The sequence below is a fragment of the Balaenoptera acutorostrata genome, unplaced genomic scaffold (assembly GCF_949987535.1).
Source record: "Balaenoptera acutorostrata unplaced genomic scaffold, mBalAcu1.1 scaffold_351, whole genome shotgun sequence".
NCBI lineage: Eukaryota > Metazoa > Chordata > Mammalia > Artiodactyla > Balaenopteridae > Balaenoptera > Balaenoptera acutorostrata.
In genome coordinates this window covers 132,516-158,751 of record NW_026646023.1, presented here as the reverse complement: position 1 = coordinate 158,751, position 26,236 = coordinate 132,516, and the positions used below count along the sequence as shown (strand labels likewise).

General features: G+C 43.5%; 1 protein-coding gene across 2 annotated transcripts in view; it reads left to right on the top strand.

The window, feature by feature from the left end:
• The window catches only part of CCDC93 (coiled-coil domain containing 93), an 87,501-nt gene that overhangs the window by 30,768 nt on the left and 30,497 nt on the right, over positions 1–26,236 (top strand). For both annotated transcript variants that reach the window (XM_057539437.1, XM_057539438.1), the window contains exons 8-11: positions 4,166–4,202; positions 6,844–6,936; positions 7,227–7,274; positions 8,135–8,221. In XM_057539437.1, coding sequence (XP_057395420.1) covers positions 4,166–4,202; positions 6,844–6,936; positions 7,227–7,274; positions 8,135–8,221 — 265 coding nt within the window. The remainder of the gene's footprint in view (positions 1–4,165; positions 4,203–6,843; positions 6,937–7,226; positions 7,275–8,134; positions 8,222–26,236) is intronic.

The following is a 26,236-nucleotide window of genomic DNA, read 5'->3' as shown; positions in this document are numbered from 1 at the left end:
GATGCATTTTAAGTGCATATTGACATGTCTCTCCCAACCTGTGTCCCCTCTGAAGGCCCATGACATGCTCATAGAGGTATTTAGTAAATGCTTGTTGAATGAACAAAGAACAGAATCCACAGTCCTTAGTATTTAGGGCTTTTTTATGCCCCTGATTTGTTCTGGATTCCAGATGATTTGATATCTGTCTTACTTTGCCCTAGGGCAGAAAGGTAGTTTGTTTTCTAGAACTGTGATGTGCAGTATGGTAACCGGTAGCCACATGTGACTGTTGAGCACTTACAATGTGACCAGTATGGCTCAGGAACAGAATTTTAATAATTAAGTTAAATTTAAATTTTTTTAATACATGCTTTAGTTATTGGAATATGTTTAAGTATGTCCGGAATAACTTGGGTATGTGAACACTAATTTAAAGTTCTAGAAGATGTACATCCTTGATGATAAAGACCAAGTCCTGGGTCTGGAGTGTGAGGAAGTGACTGGGTGGTGAGAGGGCTGGAGCTCTGTTGGTGTTGACGGTGTAGACGTCAGTGTGGTTGGCGGGTCAGAGCTAACAACGGGAAATCCAGGAGCACACTGAAGCACGTGGCACTGCATATCAGGCTGGCGCTTGAGAGGAAAGGGCCCAGCTGACAGGGCAAGAGGAAAGGTAGGTTGTAGGATAGAGCATGAAAGGATGCTCTAGGAAGAATGAAAGAGAAGTAAATGTGTTTGTAGTAGAAATAAGTTGAAGCATCTCCCTGCTTTTTGTGAGGATGATAGGTGGCAAAAGGGTATCATGTTCTCCTGGTGAAACTCAAACAGCACGGAAGAGTCTCCCAGAGATGTGGGACCAGTGAGCAAATGAGGCAGGCGTTGTTAGGCAGCTGAGGACAGCTCTTTTGTGTCATGGAAGCGTTGCCACTATGTCACATGGAGAAGGAAACCTTTAGAAGAGTCAGCGGGACTCTTCATTCAGCAAACGTTCATCAGCTACCTACTATGTGCCAGGCACTGCACTAGACGCTGGGGATACAAAAGTGAATATTCATAGCAGCACTATTCACAGTCACCAAAAAGTGGAAACAAACCAGATGTCCATCAGCTGCTGAATGGACAGACAAAATGTGTTTTTTTCATACAATGGGATACTATTTAGTCATGAAAAGGCATTAAGTACTGATTCATGCTATAGTATTGATGAACTTTGAAAGCATGCTAAGTGAAAGAATCCAGGCACAAAAGGCCACGTGTTGTATGATTCCATTTATATGAAATGTTCAGAATAGGCAAATCCACAGAGACAAAGTAGATTAGTGGTTGCCAGGGGAAGGGAATAGGAGAAAATTGGACTAACTGCTATTTATGTGTATTAGGTGTGGAGCTCTTTGGGTGATGGAACTATTCTAGAATTAGACAGTAGTGGTGGTTGCACAAAATAGTGAATACACTAAAAACTACTGAAGTATACATTTTAAAATAGTGAATTTTATGTTATATGAATTATACCTCAACTTAAAAAATGTAAAGAAAAAAAAGTGAATGAAGCAAATTTCCTCCCCTCCAGGGCTCAACAGACAGATTGCACATAACACATAATTATTGTACCCCATGGGTGTCAACACAGAAGTGCATATCTGTGTGGGCCTGACCTAGTTTTGGGTGGTCAGAAAAGTCTTCCCAGAGCCTCTGTCTTTAAGGAGAAGTAGCTGGGACCTGGGAATTGAATTACTCAGATTTAGCTGTTTACTGCTTTATTTGGAAAATCTGTAAAGTTCCTGGGCCTTAGATAAGGCCCGTCTGCCTGAGGGTATGTCTTCTGCCCTGAAGGTCTCCACAGACTGAAGGCCTGGGAAACAAAAGAATACCCAGGGTGCAAGGACACTTCTAGGAGTGGGAAACTTCAGAGAGACCCTCTGTTGGTCAGCGCTCCCTGGTTCAGGACACAAAACCTTCCCACTAGTTTCAGCAGAAAGGATTGATTACAGGGGTTGGATGGGAGGAATTAAGAGATGTGACGTAGGCTGAGCACGGTCACTTCCCAAGTGTCACATTAGATCTGGGCTGCCTAGGATTCTGCTTCTGCCTCCATCATCAGGAAGCTAGTGAACAGCATGTGGAGTTGGGAAGCTGGTACCGCAGCTGCTGACAAAGAAACCACCCACTTTGCCAAAATCAGAAAACCACCGTGACAGCTTCTGGCCCCAGAACCAGGTTACTTCTACTGTGATCCGCACCAGTGCAGTGGATCCTTTGTGCTTTTGCTGTCTCCTTCTCTAACTGCTACACATTGAAAACTCCAGCAAATGCGTCTCATTGATGGAACCTAAGTAGTATTCAGAACCCCAGGTGCAAGAGAGTGTGGAAAATAGAGTTGTGTTTTTCTCCTGTCTCCACAGTATAGAAAGATGCTAGATGTTGACTAAGCCAGTTCACAGAATCTGCCATAAGGTCCTGTACAGGATAGTCTGCTGCACTTTGGGCCTGTAGATCTGTGCCTAGAGGATGGACACAGTGTAACCAGCAGTGACTTTTGGTCTCTCCAGTTATAAGACAACCTATTGCAAGGTCGGGTGATACTTTTGGCTTCTTGATTTCTCCATTTTCTTGGAGAAGGAGGCAGACAGGCAGACAGGCAGTTGGACATGACTTCTGTCCAGGAAGTAGGGGGAACACGTACAGGCACAGGGATGGATCAGCCAGGGCAGAGGGTTTGAGCAACTGAAAAGTTTCCAACCCAACTACCCAGCCTGTAGTTTGTATCTCCTTCCGACCCTCCCGTACCGTCAGTGGTAATTTATAGAAATCCTATGGACGCTGTTTAAACAGGGCTTGGGATCATGTTTGCAATCCCATATCAGTGGTACAAAGCCCAGAGAGGTGAAGCAATTTCCCCCATGTCACACAGTTTGCTGGCACCAGAGTGAAGACTCTAGCTAAACCCATTGTCCTGACTTTCTACTTCCCAACCCACCTTGTATACCAGACTCATCTGTAAACTAAGCCTGTGATTTGTCAGCAAAGTTCTAAGAAATCCTGTGCCCAAGTGTGTGTTTCCCTTCACACTCATCACATGGCAGGCAAAGCACTGGTCCCAGGTTGAGATTTTCAGATTGAAAGTGGAACTGACTTTTGGAAATGACTAAAACCATCCAAAGTGAAGTCTGGGAATGCTTCAAAGAAGAGGTGGCTTTAGAGCTGAGGTGTGAGGAGTGAATAGGAAAGTAGGAGGAGCCAGGAGAATAGCACAGTGTGTGCAGAGCTCTGCTCAGGGGCCGACGCCCAGGAGTGGGGAAGGTGACCTGCTGGCGGTGAGGCTCAGCGGTTGTTAGGCGGGGCCGTGGAAGGGACGCCCTAGTGACAGTGCCCACAAGGGCATGTGTTCCCTGCCAGTGACAGATGTGGACCAGGCCAGCGGGAGGTTGAATAAGGGATGGGGAAGGAAGAGGGGGCGTGGAGGCCCGAGACCAGGTCAAAGGCCAGCACATGACCCAGCAAGCAGGGTGAGGTGTGAGTGAGGGCAGAGCAGGAGCCCTTAATTTGTTTTTCTTAAATGGTTGCATGTGATTTTATTTCCTTAAAAACTATTTAAAGGTAAGTGAGTTTGGGTGTTTTGTTCTAGGTCGAATGGTTTTTGCATTGCTTTAAAAAATAGATATTAATTAGAACCTGAAAAGCTAATTTAAACTAAAGTGCATTTGTGAGCATCTTTGAATTTAAGCTTGCGTAAAGTGAGCACACAACATTATTGGCGTCATGCTTGGATTGTGTTTGAGAATAAAAAATGGGCTGGACATGAGGTTATGAAAGTAGTCATTAGAGAGCACGTTTAGCTTGAGCAAACATATTCACATATCATACAGATATTTTTAAGGCTTTTAGCTTAAACCGTGGATCTGAAATCCAGTTCCCGATTCAAAGAGTAATAATCACACTTAAAGAGAACGTTGCACTCTGCAGGAAGAGCTCCCATTTATAGTATTTATATGGCAAATAGAATGGCGGGCCCTTTATTCGAAAACAGTGGAATATGTTTTTGGTTTAGGCACTTGAAACATGTTCTCCAGTCACCAAATAGCCTAAATTCTCTTTGGTGCTTTTCGTATAAAAATCCAACTAAAATGCATGTGATCAAATTTATTTTTTTAATAGTAATTGAACTCCCCTCTTTTGTGGCTTGCAGGAGGTATGGATTTAGCCGCCAGAGCAAAGCAGAGAAGGTAAGAAAAGCTTGGCTAATGGGAGAGAATGTTTGAGAGATGCAAGCGCTCCTCCCCTTTGCCTCTGTCTGACACGGACAGGCTCCCAGCAGGGGTGGGACAGCAGGGCTCTGGTCCCTGGGCAACCCCGGGCAGCGGGAACGTGCCAGCTGCCTTTGGCATCTGAATCTGCCTCGTGGCATCCCCGGTCTGTTGCCCCTGCAGGCCGGGGAGCTGAGGCAGCACCTCATCGTGGGGCTGGAAGTGAAGGGTGATTGGAAGTCATGACACCAGGGTCAAACAGATGGCCTGCAATAACTCTACAACTGTAGAGATGAAGTCCGGTCCCGGAGCCCTGAGCGCTCCTCATCTGATGAGAGAGGCCCGACACAGGTGTGAACAGGCTGCTGGCAGTGAGAGAGAGCACAGCATGTGTTACAGGCTGGCCCTGTACTAAGATAGCCTGGTGTGGAAGAAATGGAAAGTCAAGATGGGGTTTTATAAGTTCATGAAAGAGTCTCAAGGATTTCTCTTCATTCATGTATTTTTTTTGTATCTATCAGTATTCATTCATGATTCTTAATTGTCAGCAGCAGGGCAGGCATATAAATCTTACAGTGCCAAACCTTTCCTGTGTTCAGGCCCTTTGTTCAGGGCTCTACGTGTATTTTTTCACTTATTCCTCTGAACAACTCTATGAGGAAGATACTTATTTCTGTTTTTCAGGGCAGAAAGCTGAGGTTCAGAGAGGCTCAGTGATTGGTCTAAGGTCACACAGCTCCTAACGTGCCGTAATAAGAATCTGAACCCAGATCTGTGTGACATCAAAGCCTGTGCTCTTATCCACTGCCTTTTCAATAATAACATGCTAACTAAAGTGGCCAGTGGCCTCTTAAGAAGTAGAGTCCACAGCTTGAGATCTAGTAAAACCTCTTTCCTCATTCCCCTCCTGACCCCCAGATTTTCTTGAATGAGACACCACTCCCTCTGCTGTTCTCCTGCCACGCCTCCTCTGTCCACATCCCCCATTCCTCAGTCCTTCCGGGAAGCCTTCCCCGACCCCGGGCTCCATCTGCTTTCTGCGGTCACTGTCTCGGTCCGTGGAGGGCACTGACGGTGACTTGGAGCATATGTTCTAAAGCCAGACTGGCTGCTTTCAAATCCTAGCTCCTCCCCTTCACTGTGTGACTTTGGTCAGTAGACTTTGTTGGGCCTTAGTTCACAGCATCTGTAAAATGGGGGCAGAAACTGCACTACCTCACAACATTGTTGTGAAGATTAAAAATATAAAGGATGTAGAATAATCCAACCCATAGTGCACATCTACTAAGCATTAACTATCATCATTATTATTATCATTAACAATCATTGATGCATTCATTATGACACCTTCTTTTTTGGTTTTCTTATTATTTCTTCCACATTGGTGTTTTCACTCAACCAAACAGCCGTTTCCTCCAAAGCAAGGTTTTTTTTCTGGATTTGAGTGTCACGTGGCATCTAGTGTATAAGAACTTGATGTGTATGTGTAATATGTAATTTTAAGTCTGAAAAGAATGTCTATGTATATGACTATATTCTGAAATAAGGCAATTTGCTTATGATTGGAAAAATCATGCGACGCCCATGAAATATTATTCGCGTTGGCCTTGCCTTATCATTCTCATGTGAAATGGCACATTTGAGCTGGAAGTCTCATCCCCTGTAGATATATGCAGGCGCTCAGGCCATGCCCCAGGGTCAGTCATAGGCTTGTTATAGAAATGCATCTCAGAACTGGGATGGTCCCAGAAGGGTATCTGAGGGCAGTCCTCTCGTTCAACCCTAGAAGACCCCAGTATCCAGAGGAGGTAAGCCTGAGGTTGCCAGCTGGTGAATGGCAAAGATGGAGCTAAAACCAAGAACCCTAGACTTGCAGCCCAGGTTTGGGAAGCAGCCGTTTTTCCAGGTGTCTTGAGTGTGGTGCGGTACCTTTAGAGCTTGAGCTGCGTCCACAGCCTGGAGCTTGAGCACCAGGGCAAGCAGTTTAGAGTCTTATCCTTCAGACCAGTGGTTTTCAAACTTTGCTGACCACTCTTGGCAGTAAGAATTCTGTTTTTCATCATGGTTCAGTACACACGCGCACACACACTGCACACACCTGCAGATACAAACCCAAAAACAAAAGTTTCACAAAGCGGTACATAACCCTTTACTACCTGTAGCGCACTTGGATGTGTTGTGTTCTGTTATTTTTATTTAGTTTATTTAGGTGCCAATCATACCTGCTAAATTGCTTTCATATCCCACTAATGGGTCTCTGCTGAAAAACAGGCAGTGATCTTAAGGCAGTGATCTGCTCCTGGCAGGAATTAAAGTAGGGGAAGACCCAAGCAAAGTGTAAGGGTAAGTCTGGCAAAGGTGTATGACCCGATAGCAATTGCGTCGGCGAGCGGTTCAGAAATGGAGGCGGGCATTGGGCGAGACCCGAGGCTGCAGCTGCTCGGTCTGTGGTTGTAGTGGAAGCCCCGGTCTCTGGATCTCGCTTTCTTTCCCGGGGACTGGGTGACTTGTCCAGATCTGTGTGTTTTCTTTCACAGACTCATGCCCCTTTGCAGCGTTGTCCTTTCTCTACTGAATCTCCAACTGCAGTGCTCAGCTGATTTCCCGTCTTCCCTTCCAGGCCGAGGACAAGAAAATGGCACTCCCCGCAGGGCTGTCAGCGGCAGAGAAAGCCGACGCCCGCGAGGAAGACGAGCTTCAGGCTGCTGAAGCGGTGAGTGGTCCGTGTAGCCCCTGAGGTTTCCGCCTAAGTCTGTGGGGGAAATCTCGCTTTCATCCGCAGCCTTCCAGGATGGCCAGCTGCCTCCCACAGGCAGCTGCTGCTGGCTGGCCTTTCGCGCCCTTTTCAGCTTCCTTGCATCACCTCCCGTGAGGCTCACCGTAAAACGAGACCGGCTGAAACAGCCCTTGGATGCCACTGCGAAGACCTGTTTCGACACCCTGCTTAAGTCTTGTGTGGTCAGACCTGCTCACTGCTACCTCTCCCCGTCCTTCTTTTCGCAGCGTATTCAGTCCCTGATGACCAGGATGACTGCCATGGCACGTGAGGAGGTGAGGCAGGCGTGCTCGTGTGGGTGGGCGTGGCGTGGAGGTGGGGACTTGGCACCACCCCGGCTCTGCTATGAGGGGGCCTCTTCCGAGTGTCCACCTTCAGGGCCCTCTCGTTTCAGCACCCTGCTTCCCGTTTCCTTGGGATCTTTCTTTTGGAAACCATTTATACATGCACGGTGTTGCCGTCCATGGGAACCTCTAGGAGGGAGATTTGAAGGACCCGTGTGAAGACAGGCTGTCCCAGCTGGGATGGCATCACAGGGCCTCTGCAGGAGAGCTGTGGTTCAGCCCTGCCTCTCCCTAACTGCATGTGGCATCCCATGCCAGAGGAGCCCTTGTTTCCCTCCTACACCATCTAGGTAGATGATGGGGTCCTAAATTTATATTCACTCTTCCCAGAGCTCATGACCTGTGTAAAAGGTTTAACCAAGTGCCTTGAAAGGAGAATTCCTTTCTAGGGCAGGAGGGGCCTGTGGCAGTCAAGAGATAGCTCAGGAATTCTGAGATCCCTTTTCCTCTCCCATTTGTCCTTTTTTCCTCTGAGTCCTATGCCTGCCAAGTTCCCTTCAGGCTCTTTTTAGTGATCCTCAGCAGTAAAAACCCTGGAATGATTTTCCAGAATACCCAGGGTCCAAGGAGAATCTAACACAGTCTGCTGAGTGACTCAGGAGGAGGGAGGTGACTTCACCTTCGCCCTGAAGCTTGTTTTCTCCCTTCCGTGTTTCCGAACACATGAGCAAAAGCCAAATTATTTTTTCCCCTGGGAATATTATCTGTTTTACTTTAATAGTGTTCAGGGTTTCCAGTGGTGTGAAAGACAGTGCACGGCCTTGAGAACACCCCCTCTACTGTGATTGCAGAGCCGTCTGACCGCTAGCTCCGTGGGCCAGATCGTGGGCCTCTGCTCTGCCGAGATCAAGCAGATTGTGTCTGAGTATGCAGAGAAGGTATGTGGGGACCCAGCTGGAGCCTTTGCCTCAGATAATGCCCCAAGGCCTTCTCCTGCTTCCCTCCCCCCTCCCAGCAGTGAGGGCGGCAAGTTGTAATTCATCAGCCACGTTTGTCCAAAACATGTACCATACAGAGCCATCCGCAATTGCCTGCCCGTTAGCTGAATTCATTTTCTTCTGCAGTGCCTGTTTTTCTATAAATATAAAGAGAAAACCTGTCCCTCAGAGCAATTATTGCATCTGATAAATGGATGTGTTAGGTACAGCACCTGCGTCTTTCCTTCTCTACCAGGCTTCTTATAACTTGGGCTCAGTTTGGTGATGGGGCTGAGGGATGAAACTTTGCCACTTAGGAGATAAACCCCATACGTCAGCCAAGCCCAAGGCAAAATTTTGTGTTCTGCTTTATTAAAAGGGTATAGAATGAACAAAAGCCTGAAAGTCATATTTCAGCGTTAGATTTTTTTCCATCCTAAGAATAGGCAGCAGGACCTTGAATATTTCAGGGAGACAGTGATTAATCATTTTGCACATAACTGATTCTGGTCCGGCTGAAATGTAGTATCGGTAAAATCAGATTTACAGGGCATTGTTTCACATCCTTCCTTCCCCAGCCCTACTCAGGCTGCCCCACTAAAACGTTGATGTCCGTTGAAGCATCCAGCTTTGCTTTCCCTGTCTCAAAAGGCTTGACGACAAATTAGCTCTGCCCTGACCCTCTGAGCAATATTCTTCTGAAGCAGTTGCACAGATGATGTAGTTGAGGAACAGGTGCCACCTGTAATCTGCTAGTTATAATCTGCCGTAAACACAGCAGGTGGTCGTCTCCTGCCAAGTGAGGGGCCTTCTGAGCAAGACTGAGTAAAATGGTACAGAGTAGTGCTTACCAGAGGGGAGGAAGGCGGAGGGAGGGCGAAATGGGTAAAGGGAGTCAACAGTACGGTGACGGATGGAAACAACTTTTGTTGGTGAACACACTTTTCAGAAGTCGAAATAAAATGTTGTACACATAAATTCATGTAATGTTATAAACCAGCTTTTTAAAAATGGCATAGAATGTCTGGGGAATGGAGTTCTATTGTTTTCCTCACCCTCCAAATCAATGCTTCTTAACATGGGTTTTCTAATCCAACTTTCATAGAATCCAGAGTATCCTGTATTTTAATTTACCACCTAGAAAAGGTGACAGTTGTCAAAGTGTCATCTGAGATTTGACCGGAAAAAGATTTAGGTCATCCTAAAAGTACCAGTAAAATCAAAAGACTTGAAGACATAGTTGTGGAAAGAGTGATTAATTCACTGCCCTAAGAAGAAGTTATCTTGGTGTGCAGTCAGCACACACACCTGAGTGGCAAGAGGGTGAGTCTGTACCTGCCCTTAGGTTGCCGCATAGCATTGCTGAATCCAGTTTTTACAAAAAGACAAATGGATGGGGCACTCACTGCGGTTCCTACAGGGACTCTGATTTCTATCTTCATACTTGCCCACTGCAAGCAGATAGGAGCTCAGGTTATAAGAGGGGAAGCAAGTAGGCAGACCCTCCTTAGTTTACCTGCCCTTGCTTGCGAGTCTTGAAGCTTACCTGTCTTCCCCGTCAGCTCAGCAATTCCTGCTGGGTCTCTATCCCCTGAGCGTTCCCTACCTCACCCTTGTACAGTGATCTGATGGCTGCATTCTGTATTCTTGATTCTCCACATCTGTTCTGTTCTTCCAGAAAAGAGTGAAATAGTAGTTTTGGACGGGTCTTTTTCCCAGGACGTATGTAATTAAAACTTCTCACGGAGAATTGGAGTTCACCAGTTCATTGCTTGATTGTCTGTGGTGTTTGCATTAAATATATAGCATTAAAGACGAGTGCTTTTAAAATTAAATTGCCTTTAATCCTGTTCCCCTATCACAGTTATTTCACATTTGCATATTTAATCCAGTGTTTGTCCCCAGTTAACCATGGTAACACCTAGTTGCAATCATCATGTGTGTCTAAAAGAGGTAGAACAGTGTAGTTACAAACACAACATTGGAGTCCTATCTTGGTTCATGTCTGTCTCCTCAACTTCCCAGCTCTGTGACCTTGGGCAGTTTATTTAACTTCTTTGCTCTAGTATCTTCGTCTATAAAATGGGAATAATATAACTTTCCTGGCACGGCGTTGTGAAGATTAAGTGAAATGTGAACAAAATGCCTAAAACAGTTCCTGGCACGTAGCCATGCACCTAATGGTAGGCTTTGTTTGCACTTTTACAATCTGCTTTTTTTTTTTTTTGGTCACATCAAATTCTAAACATTTTCCATGTTTCTAGTCTTCAAAATAGTTTTTACATGGATCTGATAAAGTAATTCATTACATTTCAGCTCATTTTTTATTTAATCCTTTAACCTATGTAGAGTTCATTTTTATTTAGTCTAAATGTACATCCAGCCTAGTTTTCCTGCTCCTATCCACTTAATATCATTTATCAAATAATTTCTTTATACTCATTTGGAGATACTTTGTTATATTTTTGTATTTTAGATCTAATTTAAACTATGTATTTTCTTGCTGTATTGGTTTATACTTCTATTTTTATGCAAGTTCCATGGTAAAATCATGTTTGCTTTTTTGTTTTTGTTATTTGCTTTATTTGTTTGCTATAGTCTTGTCAATGTCCTCCAGCCAGAGACCGCTAGGAACATACCCACAGTTGAACAAGTTGGGTTTATTGCTGGTTGCAGTGAGGGAGACCACACACCAATGGGGAATCATACAGCATCTCAGTAAGGAGGCATTAGAAAAGACTTACGGGATTCAGACTTGTTTTAGGGGATTTGGGGGAAGATTCAAGAAAGTAGAGCTTTGCTCTGTGTTGTATGCCTTAAGGAGGGGCAATTCAGTGAGTGGAATCTAAAGAAATCTGTGAGACGAGGGGAGTGAATCAAGGTTAAAGCTGTATGCCCGTGTTAGCTGGTGTAGGGGGGATGTTTGATCATTGAGGGGATTTGAACAACGTTCCGGTTTTTGTCCATGTACAAGCAAGATTACAGAGTGGTCGGTCCTTGTGGTGGTCTGATGTCGCTGTCCTCTGGAATTATTTATATTTAACACCGAAGCCTTGTATGCGTGCAGTCCAGCTCCCAGCAACATCAAGGCCTTGCTGAGAGTACCAGATTAGCTCTCAGATGTCAGGGGCTGCTTTTCTCTTTCTCTGAATTTAGTTATGTATTGCTGCACAGGAATAGTACACAAATGCGGTGGCCTAAAATAACATAGTTTATTACTGCACTTGCTGTGGGTCGGTGGTTGGCACAGTGTAGCAGGGTCCTTTGTCTCAGACTCTTACAAGATTACAGTGAAGGTGCTGACCTGGCCTGCAGTCTCCTCTGAGGCTTGACTGGAGAAGGATCCACTTCCAAGTTCACATGGTTGTTGGCAGCATTCAGTTCCCTGACACCCACTGGCTGAGGTCAGCAGTTCTGGCAGTCAGCTGGAGGCTACCCTCAGTTCCTTGCCAGGTGGGCCTCCCCAACATCGCTTATTCCATCAAAGCCAGCAAAGGAAGCACCTGCCCACAAGACAGACATTACAGTTTTATGTGACATAATTATGTACATGAAATTACATGCATCCCACCGCGTTTGCAGAGACTGTGGGGCTCTGTTAGGGTTGCCCACCACAGCGTATTTGTTTTTAATCTTACTGCCATAAATTGGGCTGAAACAGGGCACTGGCAATTCATCTAAAAACCCATGCCCCTACCTTCCTGGCCTCAGTAATGAAACCCTTGAAAGTAGAGATGGGATTGAGGAATGCTCAGGAGGAAAGCCTTTGGTGGCACTTGAAAGAAACCCAAATTAGGCTGAGATCAGGATGGATTTTTGCTTGGTGAAGAAAAGGGACACGATAACTTCGGGAGGATGGAAGTGTGAAAGTGATTTTGTGACTAGGGAATGAATCAAACAGCCTGCCTGGTACGAGTGGTTGGAAAGTCGACAGGCATTGAGAGAGAAAAATGAAGTAAAAAAGATGTGCAGGCTTCTCTTTCATTTGTAAAGTTCACAGGTTCTTACAACAGTGTCACATGGTACGTAATCCGTGTTTCTCAGAGCAAGTCCCTGAGACACATAACTCAATTTAATATGGTTCCTGTAAAGCAGGGAAGAGGAACGTGAATAAGCTTCCAGATAATATAATTCATGAGTGTCAGCAGGCTCCGGCCGGGGAGACCGTCTCCCTTTGTTTCCAGAGGGTGACACTCTTCCCAGAACGTACTTGGTGAGGTGCCACTGTGCTTCGTGGTGTTACTGACCAACACGCTCACTGCATCGTAGCGTTCGTTTTTACAGGGAAGAAGAATCTAGTACTGCGATTTGCAGAAAACTAAAAGCTTGATTGTCCCCAAAATACTTCCACTCTACTATCCCAGAAGGAAGGAAAGGAAGCTGAGCCAGGCAAGGCTGGGCCAGGGAAGGTGCAGGGTGCCTAGAAAGGCAGGAAGGGACTCTCCTCAATGCCACCTGTTAATCAGCTGTACACCATTTTGACTCATCTGCAACTAAATCATTCTTGGTCAACATCTCCCTGAGACAGGATCTGAAAACATTTTGTACACCTAGAGGCACAGATCTGTCTTGGGGAATCAGAAGAATCTACCCTGAGTGCCTTCTCAGTGCCAGGTACTTAAAAAAAAATTTTTTTTATTGAAGTATAGTTGATTTACAACATTACATTACTTTCGGGTGTACAGCATAGTGATTCAGTATTTTATAGACTATACTCTGTTCAAAGTTATTACAAAATAATGGCTATATTTCCCTGTGCTGTACAATGTGTCCTTGTTGCTTATTTATCTTATATGTATTACTTTGTATCTCTTAATCCCATACCCCTATCTTGTCCCTCCCCCAACCCCTCTCCCTACTGGTAACCACTAGTTTGTTTTCTGTATCTGTGCATTTGTGTTTTTTTAGATTCTATATATAAGTGATAACATACAGTATTTGTCTTTCTGTCTTATTTCACTGAGCATAATACTCTCTAGGTCCATCCACGTTTTTGCAGATGGCAGAATTTCATTTTTTACAGCTGAGTAATATTCCATTGTGTGTGGGGTGGGGTGTGTGTGTATATACACCACATCTTCTTCATTCATCTGTTGATGGACGCTCAGGTTGCTTCCACATCTTGGCTGTTGTATAAATAATCCTGCTATGAACATTGAGGTGCATGTATCTTTTTGAATTAGCATTTTCAGTTTTTTTGGATATATACCTACGAGTGGAATTACTGGATTATATGGTAGTTCTATTTTTAGGCTTTTGAGGAACCTCCATACTGTTTTCCATCGTGGTTGTATCAATTTACATTCCCATCAGTAGTGTACAAGTGTTCCCTTTTCTCCACATCCTCACCGAAATGTGTTATTTGTAGACTTTTTGATGATAGCCATTCTGACAGATGTGTGATAGCTCATTGTGGTTTTGATTTGCATTTCTCTAATAATTAACGATGTTGAACATCTTTTCGTTTGCCTGTTAGCCATCTGTACGTCTTCTTTGGGAAATGTCTGTTCAGATCTTCTACCCACTTTTTAATTGGGTTGTTTGGTTTTTTGATACTGAGTTGTACGAGCTGTTTTGTATTTTGAATACTAACCCCTTATCGGTAATATCACTTGCAAATATTTTCTCCCATTCCAACAGTTGTCTTTTCATTTTGTCAGTGGTTTCCTTTGCTATGCAAAAGCTTTTAAGTGTAATTAGGTCCCATTTGTTTATTTTTGCTTTTATTTTCTTTGCCTTAGGAGACAGATCCAAAAAAATATTGCTACGATTTGTGTCACAGAGTGTTCTGCCTATTTTCTCTTCCAGGAGTTTCATGGTTTCAGGTCTTACATTTAGGTCTTTAATTCATTTCGAGTTTGTTTTTGCATATGGTGTTGGGAAATGTTCTATTCTCATTCTTTTACATGTAGCTGTCCAGTTTTCCCAGCATCACTTGTTGAAGAGACTGTCTTTTCTCCATTGTATGTTCTTGCCTCCTTTGTCGTAGATGAATTGATCATAGGTGTGTGGATTTATTTCTGGGCTTTCTGTTCTGTCGCATTGATCTACATGTCTGTTTTTGTACCAGAACCATGCTGTTTTTGATTTCTGTAGCTTTGTAGCATAGTCTGAAGTTAGGGAGCATGATACCTCCAGCTTTGTTCATTTTTCTCGAGAGGGTTTTGGCAATTTGGAGTCTTTTATGGTTCCATATAAATTTTAGGATTATTTGTTCTAGTTCTGTGGAAAGTGTCATGGGTATTTTGATAGGGATTGCATTAATCTGTAGATTGCTTTGGGTAGTATGGCCATTTTAATAATATTAATTCTTCCATCTAAGAGCACAAGATATCTTTCCATTTCTTTGAATTATCTTCAGTTTCCTTTATCAGTGTTTTATAATTTTCAGAATATAGTTCTTTCACCTCCTTGGTTAAGTTTATTCCTAGGTATTTTTTTTTTGACACAATTTTAAATGGGAATTTTTTTTTTTAGCTTTCTCTTTCTGATAGTTCATTATAAGTATATAGAAATGCAACAGATTTCTGTATATTAATCTTGTATCCTGCAACCTTACTGAATTCATTTATTAGTTCTAATAGTTTTTTTGGTGGAGACTTTAGGATTTTCTTTATATAGTGCCGTGTCATCTGCAAATAGTAACGGTTTTACATCTTCCCTTCCAATTGGATGTCTTTCTTTCTTTCTTTTTTCTTCCTTCCTTCCTTCCTTCCTTCTTCCTTTCTTTCTTTCTTCCTTCGTTTCTTGTCTGATTGCTGTGGTTAGGACTTCCAATACTATGTTAAATAGAATTGGTAAGAGTGGACATTTCTTCTCTTGTTCCTGATTTTAGGGGAAAGGCTTTCAGCTTTTTCTCATTGAGTATGATGTTAGCTGTGGGTTTATCATAAATGGCCTTTACTGTGTTGGGATATATTCCCTTTATACCCACTTTGAGAGTTTTAATCATGAATGGATGTTGAATTTTGTCAAATGCTTTCTCTGCATCTATGATCATGTGATTTTTGTCTTTCCTTTCGTTAATGTGGTATATAACATTGACTGATGTGCAAATATTGGACCATCCTTGAAATCCTGGAACAAATCCCACTTGAGCATGGTGTATGACTCTTTGTATGTGTTGTTGGATTCAGTTTCCTAATGTTTCATTGAGGATTTTTGCATCTACATTTATCAAAGATACTGGCTTGTAATTTTCTTCTTTTGTAGTGTCTTTGTCTGGTTTTGGTATCTGGGTAATGATGGCTTCATAGAATGAATTTGGGAGTTTTTCGGAATAGTTTGGGAAGGATAGGTATAAGTTCTTTGTATGTTTGGTAGAATTTCCCAGTGAAGCCATCAGGTCCTGGACTTTTCTTTGCAGGGAGTTTTTTTTATTCTGTTTCACGTCTAGTAATCTGTCAAATTATCTGTTTATTCTTGACTCAGTTTTGGCAGGCTATATGTTTCTAGAAACTTAGACGTCTGTTTCTTCTAAGTTGTCCAGTTTGTTGGCATAGAACTGTTCATAGCATTCTCTTATGATTTTTGTATATCTGTGGCATCATTTGTTATTTCTTCTCTTTCATTTCTTGTTTTGTTTATTTGGGTCCTCTTTCTTTTTTCTTCTTGGTGAGCCTGGCTAAAGCTTTATGAATTTTGTTTATCTTTTCAAAAAACAGACAGCTGTTAGTTTCATGAATTTTTTCCCATTGTTTTTTTGGTCTCTATTTATTTCCTCTCTTATCTTTATTATTTCCTTCTTTCTGCTGACTTTAGACTTTGTTCTCCTTTCTCTAATTCCTTTAGATGTTAGGTTAGGTTGTTTATTTGAGGTTTTTCTTGTTTCTTCTAGAAGGCCTGTATCACTATAAACTTCCCTTTTAGAGCTGCTTTTGCTTCATCCCATAGATTTTTTAAAGTTGTGTTTACATTTTCATTTGTCTTGAGGTATTTTCTGATTTTCTCTTTGATTTTATTATTGGTTTTTTAGTAGCATGTTGTTTAGTCTCCACGTGTTTGTGCTTTTTCCTATTTTTCTTACTGTAATTGATTTCTAGTTTCATACTGTTGTGGTTGGGAAAAAATGCTTGATATAATTTCTGTCCTCTTAAAGTTGTTGTGACTTATTTTGTGGCCTAGCATGTGATCTGTCCTGGAGAGCATTCCATGTGTACTTGAAAAGAGCGTGTATTCTGTTGTTTTGAAATGGAGTGTCCTGTAGATATCTATTAAATCCAACTGGTTGATTGTATCATTTAAGACCACTGTTGCCTTATTCATTTTCTCTCTGGGTGTCCATTGATGTAAGTGGGGTGCTAAAGTCCCCAACTATTATTGTATTATTGTCAATTTCTTCATTTATGTCTGTTAATATTTGCTTTATACTTTTAGGTGCTCCTGTATTGGGTGCATATGTGGTAACAAGTAAAATATCCTCTCCTTTTATTGATCCCTTTATCATTATATAGTGCCCTTCTTTGTCTTTTGTTATAGACTTTGTTTTAAAGTCTATTTTGTCTGATACGAGTATTGTTACACCTAGTTTCTTGTCATTTCCATTTGCATAAAATATCTTTTTCCATCCCCTCATTTTCAGTCTGTATATGTCTTTAGCTCTGAAGTGAGTCTCTTGTAAACAGTATATAAATGGGTCTTTTTTTTTTTTTTTTAATCCAGTCATCTACCCTATGTCTTCTGATTGGAACATTTAGTCCCTGGACATTTAAATTAATTATTGATAAGTATGTACTTATTTCTGTTTTATTACTTGTTCTCCTATTGTTTTTATAGTTCTTCTCTGTTCATTTCTTCTTCTTCTTGTTTCTTCCCATGTGGTTCTTTAGTAGTATGCTTGTGTTTCCTTCTAGTTTTTGTGTATCTATTGCCAGTTTTTGATTTGTGGTTACCATGGGGTTCATATATCTTGGCTTATAACTGTATCTATTGATACTTGTTGTAAACTGATAGTCATTTAAGTCCAAACACATTCTAAAAGATCTACCTTTTTGTACTCCCCTCCCCCACGTTTTGTGGGTTTGATGTCACATTTTACATCTTCAGGTCTATCCCTTCACCATTTATTGTAGTCATAGTCGCTTTTCCAGTTTTTTGTCTTTAATCTTCATACTAGCTTATTTAAGTGGTTGATCCTCAGCCCTCACTGAGGCCTTTCCTAGTTGGATTTTTCCTTTTCTGTAGATTCTTACTTCTTGTTATAGACTTTTCTTTTCCACTTAGAGAAGACCCTTTAACATTTCATTTAGGGTAGGTTTAGCATTGATGAACTCTCTTAGTTTTTGCTTATCAGAGAAGTTCTTTGTTTCTCCTTCAATTCTAAATGATAAACTTGTTGGGTAGAGTATCCTGGGTTGCAGGTTTTTCCCTCTCAGCATTTTGAGTATATCGTGCCACTCCCTCTATCCTGCAAAGTTTCTGCAGAAAAATCAGCTGATAGCCTTGTATATGACTCTGTTTTTCTCTTGCTGCCTTTAGAATTCTCTCTTTATTTTTAACTTTTGCCATTTTAATTATGATATGTCTTGGCATGGGTCTGATTGAGTTCATCTTGGTTGGGACCCTCTGTGCTTCCTATACCTTAATATCTGTTTCCTTCTTCAGGTTTGGGAATTATTCAACCATAATTTCATCAAATATATTTTTGGCTCCCTTCTCCTACTGGGACCCCTACAATGTGAATGTTGGTAGCGCCTGGTGTTATCTCAGAGATCTTTTAAACTGTTCTCATTTTTTCATATTTGGTTTTTTCTTTTTGCTGTTCTAAGTGGGTGACCTCCATAATTCTATCTTCCAGATCACTTATGCGTCCTTCTGTATCACTTAGTCTGCTATTAATTCCTTATAGTGTTTTTCATTTGTTACTGTATTTTTCACTTCTGACTGGTTCTTTTTTATATTTTCTAGTTCCTTGTTAAAATTCTCACTGTGTTCATCTATTCTTTTCCCTAATTCAGTTAGCATTCTTATTACTAATGCTTTGAATTCTTTATCTGGTAATTTGTTTACTTCTATTTCATTATTGATTTTTTCAGGGGTTTCTCTTGCTCTTTCAGTTGAGACCAGTTCCTCTGCCTTCTCATTTTGCTTAACTTTCTCTGCCTCTATGAACTTACATGAAACAGTAGTTATCTGTTACAGTCCTGAAGGGTGTCCTTATGTGGCAGTGTCCCTGTACAGACTACATTTTCCTCCTGCGTTTGGTGGGAGAGCTGGATTTGACCTCAGGGTGTGCTGGCAGCTCTCACCTTGGTAGAAGGTGGGGCTATAGATGGAGGGGCTAAAGCTGGAGCCGGCTGTGAGCTCAGGCTTCCCCTCTGCTCTGTGGCCGCTACTGCCCTATCAGGGGCAGGGTCAGATCCCCAGTTGCTGTAGCAGAAGCCCTGAGGGTTGGCTCCAAGCCGGCTCTGTTCCCTTTGTGTGTGCTCTCCCCCAGACGGGGGAGCAGTGCTGGAGCGAGAGGGGCCTGTGCGGGCTCTCGGCTCGTGATGGGGCGCGGGCTGTGACGACCCAGGCACAGACGGAGGTCAGGGCTGCTTCCCTGAGCCGCCTGTGCAAGCGCCGCAGTGGCTGCTCGCACCCGGCTCAGGCGCAGCCTCGGGGCCACGTCTTCTTTGTCCCTCACAGCCAGGCCTGCCTCCAGCCTCTGCCTCCCCCGCCCTGTTGTGGAGCCATGCCACAGGGCAGATGGGGCCCGTGTGGGCTCTGGTCTCTATCGGGGTGGGGGCTGTGGAGTCCAGGTGCCGTCAGAGAGCAGGGCTGCTTCTGATGCGCTGGCTGAGCGAGTGCCGGCGGTGGCCGAGCCCCCTCCCCCGTCGTGACGGCCCTCAGTCCGCTGTGGAGCTGCGATGTGAAGTCAGCTGGGCTGGGGAGTTCACGTGTCTCAGGCTGGGGCACGTGCCGGGGTGGGAAACGAGGCAGCCACTGGAACAGCCCTGCACCCTGCCCTGCAGAGAGCAAGCCGCCGCAGACATGCTTCTCACGAGCGGGGTGCAGGCTTCCCACAGCCCTCCTGTTGGTCCGTCCCACTGGAGCTCCAGTCAGCTCGAGGGGCTCGTCTTCCCGGTGCTGGACCCCGGGAACGGGGAGCCCAGCATGCGGCTTGAACTGCTCACTCCCCAGGGTGGATCTCCGCCCATGTAACCTCCCTTTTCCTCTGAGTCCCTTCCCCGGGGACCCGACCTGATTGCTTTTCTTCCCTTCCTGCCCGATTCCGCGTGGACCTTTCTTACAGCCTTGGTTGTACAGGAGTCTTTCTGCCAGTTTCCAGTTAGTTTTCAGTGAGAACTGGTCCGCCTGCAGGTGTGTTTTGGATGTGTTCATGGGAGAGGTGAGTTCCACTTCTACTCCACCATCTTGATCGAGCTCCGTTCCGGGTACTTTTTGTACCACTGTCTTATTTAATTGTCAGGAGAGCATGCTGCCTCCTCGCTTGTAATCGTGTGCCTTCCTGCATCATTATGCTGATACTTACTCACGTGCAATTGAAGCTACCTGTTTACGTGTGCGTGGGCCACACTTTACTCTCCTCTGTAGCCTCGGAGCCTCACCAAGCACCTGGCTCAGTACATAAGCATGTGATATTATATCTGTTTTGCAGATGGGATGATCATCAGAGGGGTGAAGTAGCTTGTCTACTACTGTGTAGCTAATAAGTTCCAGGTTTGCATACAGGACTGTTTGACTTTGAAACCTGTCTCTGTGGCAGGGTGGAGTGTCCTCAGGGGGCAGCAGTGACGGCCTCCTGGCCATCTTTAGTGTCTGCCTCCCAGGCTTTGCAGTGACCAAGCCTCTTTAGACTCTCCCACTGCCTGACTGCCCACTTGGGCTGAGTGGAGTGAAGAGGCCGGGTCATGTTGGGAACCAACCACAGAAATAAGTAAAAATAGAAACTGACGCAGCCCAAGCACTCACACACAGTCACACCTAAGCTACTAAAAACTGGGGGATTTTCTGTTTGGGGTATGTGAGTGGCTTTTCATATCACTGGAAAATGCCACATTAAAATATTCTCATCCAGCTCTCCAGAGTGTAACATCCTAGCCAGAAGACTGTCAACATCTTGACCTTATTTTAAGCTGAGATGCATTTGGGGTCATCAGGGGACTTATTTGTGGAGGAAATTCTTTTTCTCAATAGGTTTTGGAAACTTTCCTATCCAGCACAGGGACCTGGCCTGCATCAGAAGGTCATGGGGTGCTTAGCAACTAGGAGACCCTGACTCTCATTAGAGAATCTGTCCTGAGCTGAGCTGGAACCAGTGTGATTTCTAATAAGCTTAGGTATGAATGATTCTAATCTCATCACCTAGCCCCACCCAAAAAACTCTTCTTCTAGCCACATTAGCACGTAGGGTTGGGGAAGAAGTGCGGTACAGGGGAGGAGGTGCCCTCTCAGGGCACCCAGGTTGGGATTGGGGAGGTGGGGGGCGAGGTCGGGGAGGATTTTTAAGCCCCTTCCTTCTAGGCTCCATTTCTTCCCTTAAGGTCACAGATATTAGACAGGTCATATTCTAAATCTGTAAAGTTCTGGAGGGCCAAGATTTCATCTTTCATCTCTGTGTTCCTGTTGCCTGGCACATAATAACGCTCGCCCGTAGTTACGGGTGCCTCTCCTTCCCAAGGCTTTTCTCTGATGTGTGGGTCAGCTCCTTGTCGTCTCCTTCATAGCACTGCTCACAAGGCACTATTTCATTTGTCTCTGCCTGTCTCCCAGGACTAGAATGTGTGCTGTCAGCCAGGGCTGGGCGCATTGTACATGCCCTGTGCCTAACGTAATGGGGTTTTCATAAACATCTGTTGGAGGAAAGGAAAAAGGAAGGGAGGAAGAAGAAGGAATGAGAAGAGCTTTCAGAACTCTCTCTTGCTCTGTCACGATGGAGGCTTGGGGAGAATGTGGCAGGTACAGCACCTTTATGGATGAGTGGGTGTTACCTGACTAGACCTTGAGATCTGTGTCTTTTCCCACGTTTCCAGTGCCTAACACTGTGCCCCAGTAAAGGTTAGCTGATGAAACAAAGGAGGGTGGGGAGAGAGATTTAAAACAATGAGAATTTGGAGATGAAGGAACCCTGTATATATCTGGAGAGAATATGCTAATATGTTTGTGTCTCCGAACTGCTCCAAGATTTCCTAAATTCTGAGTTATGTAACACAGAAACTAACAGCAAAGAGAATGATACTAGCTAATGAGTTGTTGACCTGGGGGGATTGTCTCAAGTCACACAGCATAACCTATACCTTTCAGGGTCTTTATCAGTCTGGATAAAGACATAGGAATTAGCTTCGTCAGATTTAAACGTCATTTAAAGCTAGAATAGAAAAGGTGGCTAATAGATTGGAGAATAGAATCAACATTCAAAAATATCTTAGACTGAAATGTTAAGCCCAAACAAATAAATTCATTTTTTAAGGAAGGTAAGAGTGAACTATTTTATTTCAGAAAAATCAGTCATACCAGTTCAGGATTTGATGAGGATGCCGTCCGACCTGACATTAGTTCATGGGGTAAAAGTGAGAGGTTTTGGATTTTGTTCACACCTCCTAAATATTAGCTGCATTCTGGGCAGATAGACTGTGTTGCTCACCTTGGGACCCAGAGCTGTGCATTAGACTCAGCAAGTTTACATGAATATGGGTCTTTGAAGTTCATGGGACTTCGTTAGTGGGAGTCAAGAATATTGAAAAGCACATTTATGTATCTGGTTTCATTAATGGGAGCAGAGTGTAGATCAGGGAAAGTGAATGATCCCATCCTGTCTGCAGTGCTCAGATTCCACTGGGAACGCTCGAAAAGGATCATGAGCTACGGTATGTCCAGGGGATAGCCAAGATGGTGAAAGGAGCCGACATCTTATTATGAAAAGGAGAGAAGACAGCTGTGGATGCTTCTTTGTTAGAAAAGTTGGACTGTTACGCAAGAGTGATTACACTTTATCTCTGTGGCTTCCGGGAGGAATGGGTATGTGTGTGTGAGTTTGCAGGTCCGTTTCTGCTGTTCGTTTCTGCCAGCTTTTTGTCATGATGCTTTGACTTCATATGTGCTTTTGATTTTTTTTTAAATTTTTTTCTTTTTTCTTTTTTATTTATTTATTTATGGCTGTGTTGGGTCTTCGTTTCTGTGCGAGGGCTTTCTCTCGTTGTGGCAAGCGGGGGCCACTCTTCATCGCGGTGCGTGGGCCTCTCACTATCGCGGCCTCTCTTGTTGCGGAGCACAGGCTCCAGACGCGCAGGCTCAGTAGTTGTGGCTCACGGGCCTAGTTGCTCCGCGGCATGTGGGATCTTCCCAGACCAGGGCTCGAACCCGTGTCCCCTGCATTGGCAGGCAGATTCTCAACCACTGCGCCACCAGGGAAGCCCGTGCTTTTGATTTTTGACTGTCAGTTCATACTGCTTGGAAATTTATCTGTAGAAATTCTTTGAGACCTAGAGTTGAAGCTCTGTTCTTCCAGAGAGGATTTTCTTTTGCTCTGACACGCATTTGGGCACACCCCAGCTCAGGCCCATTGTACACATAGTCTTGACTTGTAGGTTTTTTGGACCATCCAGGTAGTGTGTGAATTTAGATTATAGAACTGCACGAGGGCAAATCTGTTGTCACAGAATCTCATTGCAGATTTTTTTTCCCTCCTACATCTGTGTCAAGGATTATGCAAAGCAGTTGTTGAATTGTAAAAATCAAAGCCTGAGATCAACTGGTTTTGGCAAGTACTCTCAAGAAAAAAGCCAACCTCCATGGGTACACCTACCTCTTGGATTCCCACTTTTACTAACTTTTTGGCCTTTTAGGATTTCTTACATTCTTGCTAGCGCATAGATAGATTTTTTTTTTAATATTAAAAAAAATAAATATTTTATATTGTCTGTTTACTTGTTTTCAGTGGGAGGGTTTGTCAGGGTCCAGAAACTGAAGTTCATCTATTCAGTATGGAGAACTTGTGGCACCCTCAGGAGATACGGATCTTTTATTATTGACAGCTTAGTAGCCATATTTCAGTGGGGGAATGGGAGAGGGATGACATAGGAGAGATTCGTGTATTAGGAAGGTTGATATGTAGATAACCTTTTGGGTCTCTTTCATTATGAAAGTATATAGTTTTAGCTAAAGTAATCATTTTTTTGTTTCTCTTAGGAATTTACTATTTTGAACTGGACTAATATTATCGAGTGACATTTATATCTGGTTCCCCTAAGAACAGAAATTGCAAACATCTGTCAGTTATTAGAAAACATTGAATCTGCACTAGAAGTCATCTTAATCCACGCTGTGGTTTTGAAAGCACGTTCTCAATCTGAAATTGTTGAACAAAATTAGATTGGCACTTTAGCCCCTGCTCTAATGTAAACACAAAGGAATATTTATAGATGGTTGGCATTCTTTGAGAGACGTTGGGCTTTTCAAGTAAAAATCAGTTAATACACCCCAGGGACTTAATTTTTTTCTGTCCAGGATTGACTGTAAAGCCCATTCTCCTTTCTCCATCTGTCCAACTTTGTTTCATCCTTTAGGATCCAACTTGGTGATCTTTAGTTTTCTTCCCACTGTGACTGTCAGTGAACAGAATGTCAGATGAGCCATACTGTTTCAAAGACCTGTTTCTGCCTTCATCGGTCTAGTTCTTTTGGCTTTGAGGAGGGTATTTGAAAGAAATGAAAAGTTTCAGTTACTTAATAAAAAGTGTGTTTGAAATATAGAGCAGTCAGCTTTCCGTTGACTAGGTTAAGAACTCTCTTCAGTTTCAGCTCTGGAATAAATGATTTTTTTCTGTTACAAAAATAACTTCCCATTAAATAAAGCAGTTTGCATAGCACCATCTCTAGACTCAGGCAAATGGAGGAATTCACAAATTTATATGTACTGTGGGCCAGTTCATGTGCATATTATTCATTTTAATTGCACTGGAGAAATGTCAGATGCGGACATGGCACTTAATAGCCTGACATGTACATTAGTGCTTTGCAGATGCACGTTTAAGGGGCTGCACAGAGCAATGAGAATTGCTACCTAGCAGCAAGAGAAAGGATTTTGAAAGCCCATGTTTGCTTGGGACATACGCTGTCATAACAGAGATGTAATAGTAAGTTTGTATGGAGACTTGAGCATCCTTTCGGTGCACTACAAGTATTTTCTCTCTGGCTGGTTGAAGCAGCTGTCTAGTGAGGGTGGAATCAGAAAGCGCGTCCCCTCTCAGTATCGTGGGTGGGCCCACTGCATTGGCTGGAGTCAGGGTAATGAGGCTGCCCCAGACAGTGAGTAGATTCCCAAGAGAGCCAGCCCCTTAAAGTAATGCTTCTCAAAGTTTTTAGTTTCAGGACTAAACTAAGAACCCTTAAAAATTACTGAGGAGGTCCTAAAAACTTACATATTAGTTCATTTACAAATAACAATGATAAATGCATTACATATTAACATCAGAGCAGTGATACCATCACATGTCATATAACAGCTGGAAAATTTCACTGTACAATCATGAGAGAATGAGTGAAAAAAAAATCATATCCTAGTATCATTATGAAAAGGATTTTGACCTCAAAGACCCCCTGAAAGGATCTTAAGGGACCATGTGGCTAAAAATTTAAATTGAGAGAGAGGCAGGGACAGTGGGGAGGAATAGCCAGCTAGCCTGGAAGTCCTCTTTCCAGGTTGCAAGCTAGCTACTGGTTTTCCTGCAGGAAGGGTTCTTGGAAGTGAAGTCAAAGGTCATAGTCTTAAACAAAGCTGTGCGTGTTGCCAGGTACACTGATGAGAGGGTGTGGAAGCTGGGTGGGAAATGCAGTGTTCATTCTTTTGGGACCTTGGCCGTAAAAGCAGTTTCTCAGCAGGAAGGCATGCTAAGAGGTGGAGACATCATCCAACTCATGCCAAAGGTGCAGGACAGCACTGAATGAGTATGTGCCTACCCCTCACCCCCACAGACCGGAGGAGGAAGGTCTCACCGGGAGGTGACCGGGACGTGGATCCCCTGGAGCCTGCTTGCCCACAGCTTGACCTGATGCAAAGCCAGAGAGACGGCCAGAGGAGGTCAGGGCACTCAAGATAATCCTGACATCAAACACAGAGACATACCACGTGGGGTAGTTCATATGATTGGGGAATTAATTCCACTTCAAACATCAATAAATCATGAGATGGAAGGTTTACGTAATTCTGCTAGTAAAGCAGAACGCTCTGAGGATATGCCAGTGACATTTTGGAAATCAGTATCAAGGAATCTAAGCTGGATGTTAAAACCCAAATCTGAAATGAACTATAAGAAGAAAGCTACTAAATGTGTAACAGACAAAAGTGGCCAAATTGATAACATAGTTCAGGATGATGTAGTCAAAGTGGAGGAGATATATAATCAGTTAATTATAATTATGTTTCTGACAAGTGATTGGAAAATCAAGAGGGAGTGCTCTTTCCTTTTCCCCCTTTTTTTATGCTCTCGAATAATTTTCAGGAACAGTTCTCCTTCCCTTGACTGCAGGTTGTAAATATCTTGATGTGCCCAAAGTTAATTGCATTTCAAAAGTTAACTCCAATTTGAAGAAATTCAGATCAGCTGGAGTGTGTTAGTTGACATTCTCCAAAGATCCCCGGTCTCAAGGCTAGCTAGTCTGTAACGCCCGGTTCCCCTTTATGGCCTAGCAGCTCACAAGGTAGAAAATGATGTTTCCTGCCATTTTATGCAGCCGTATCTTGCCGGTTGACTCCCACCTCCAGAGTCATTAAGCAGCAAAAAACTTATCTTCTATTAATAGTGCCTCTGACTTATTCAGGGAAATCCTTAACCAAGATAAGTGGTGACTGTACCATCCAGTTTCTTCTCCGTCTCACTTTTCTGTCTCTTTCCACCAGAGGTAAACCTTCCAAAACTTTGAAGCTCATGATCACTGTTAAAACATGCAGGGAAAATCAGATATTCCTACAGTTTCGTTGTGCTTGGGCTTAAAATCAGTGATTAGCTTGGAATTGGGGTACTTCCAGTAAAGAAGG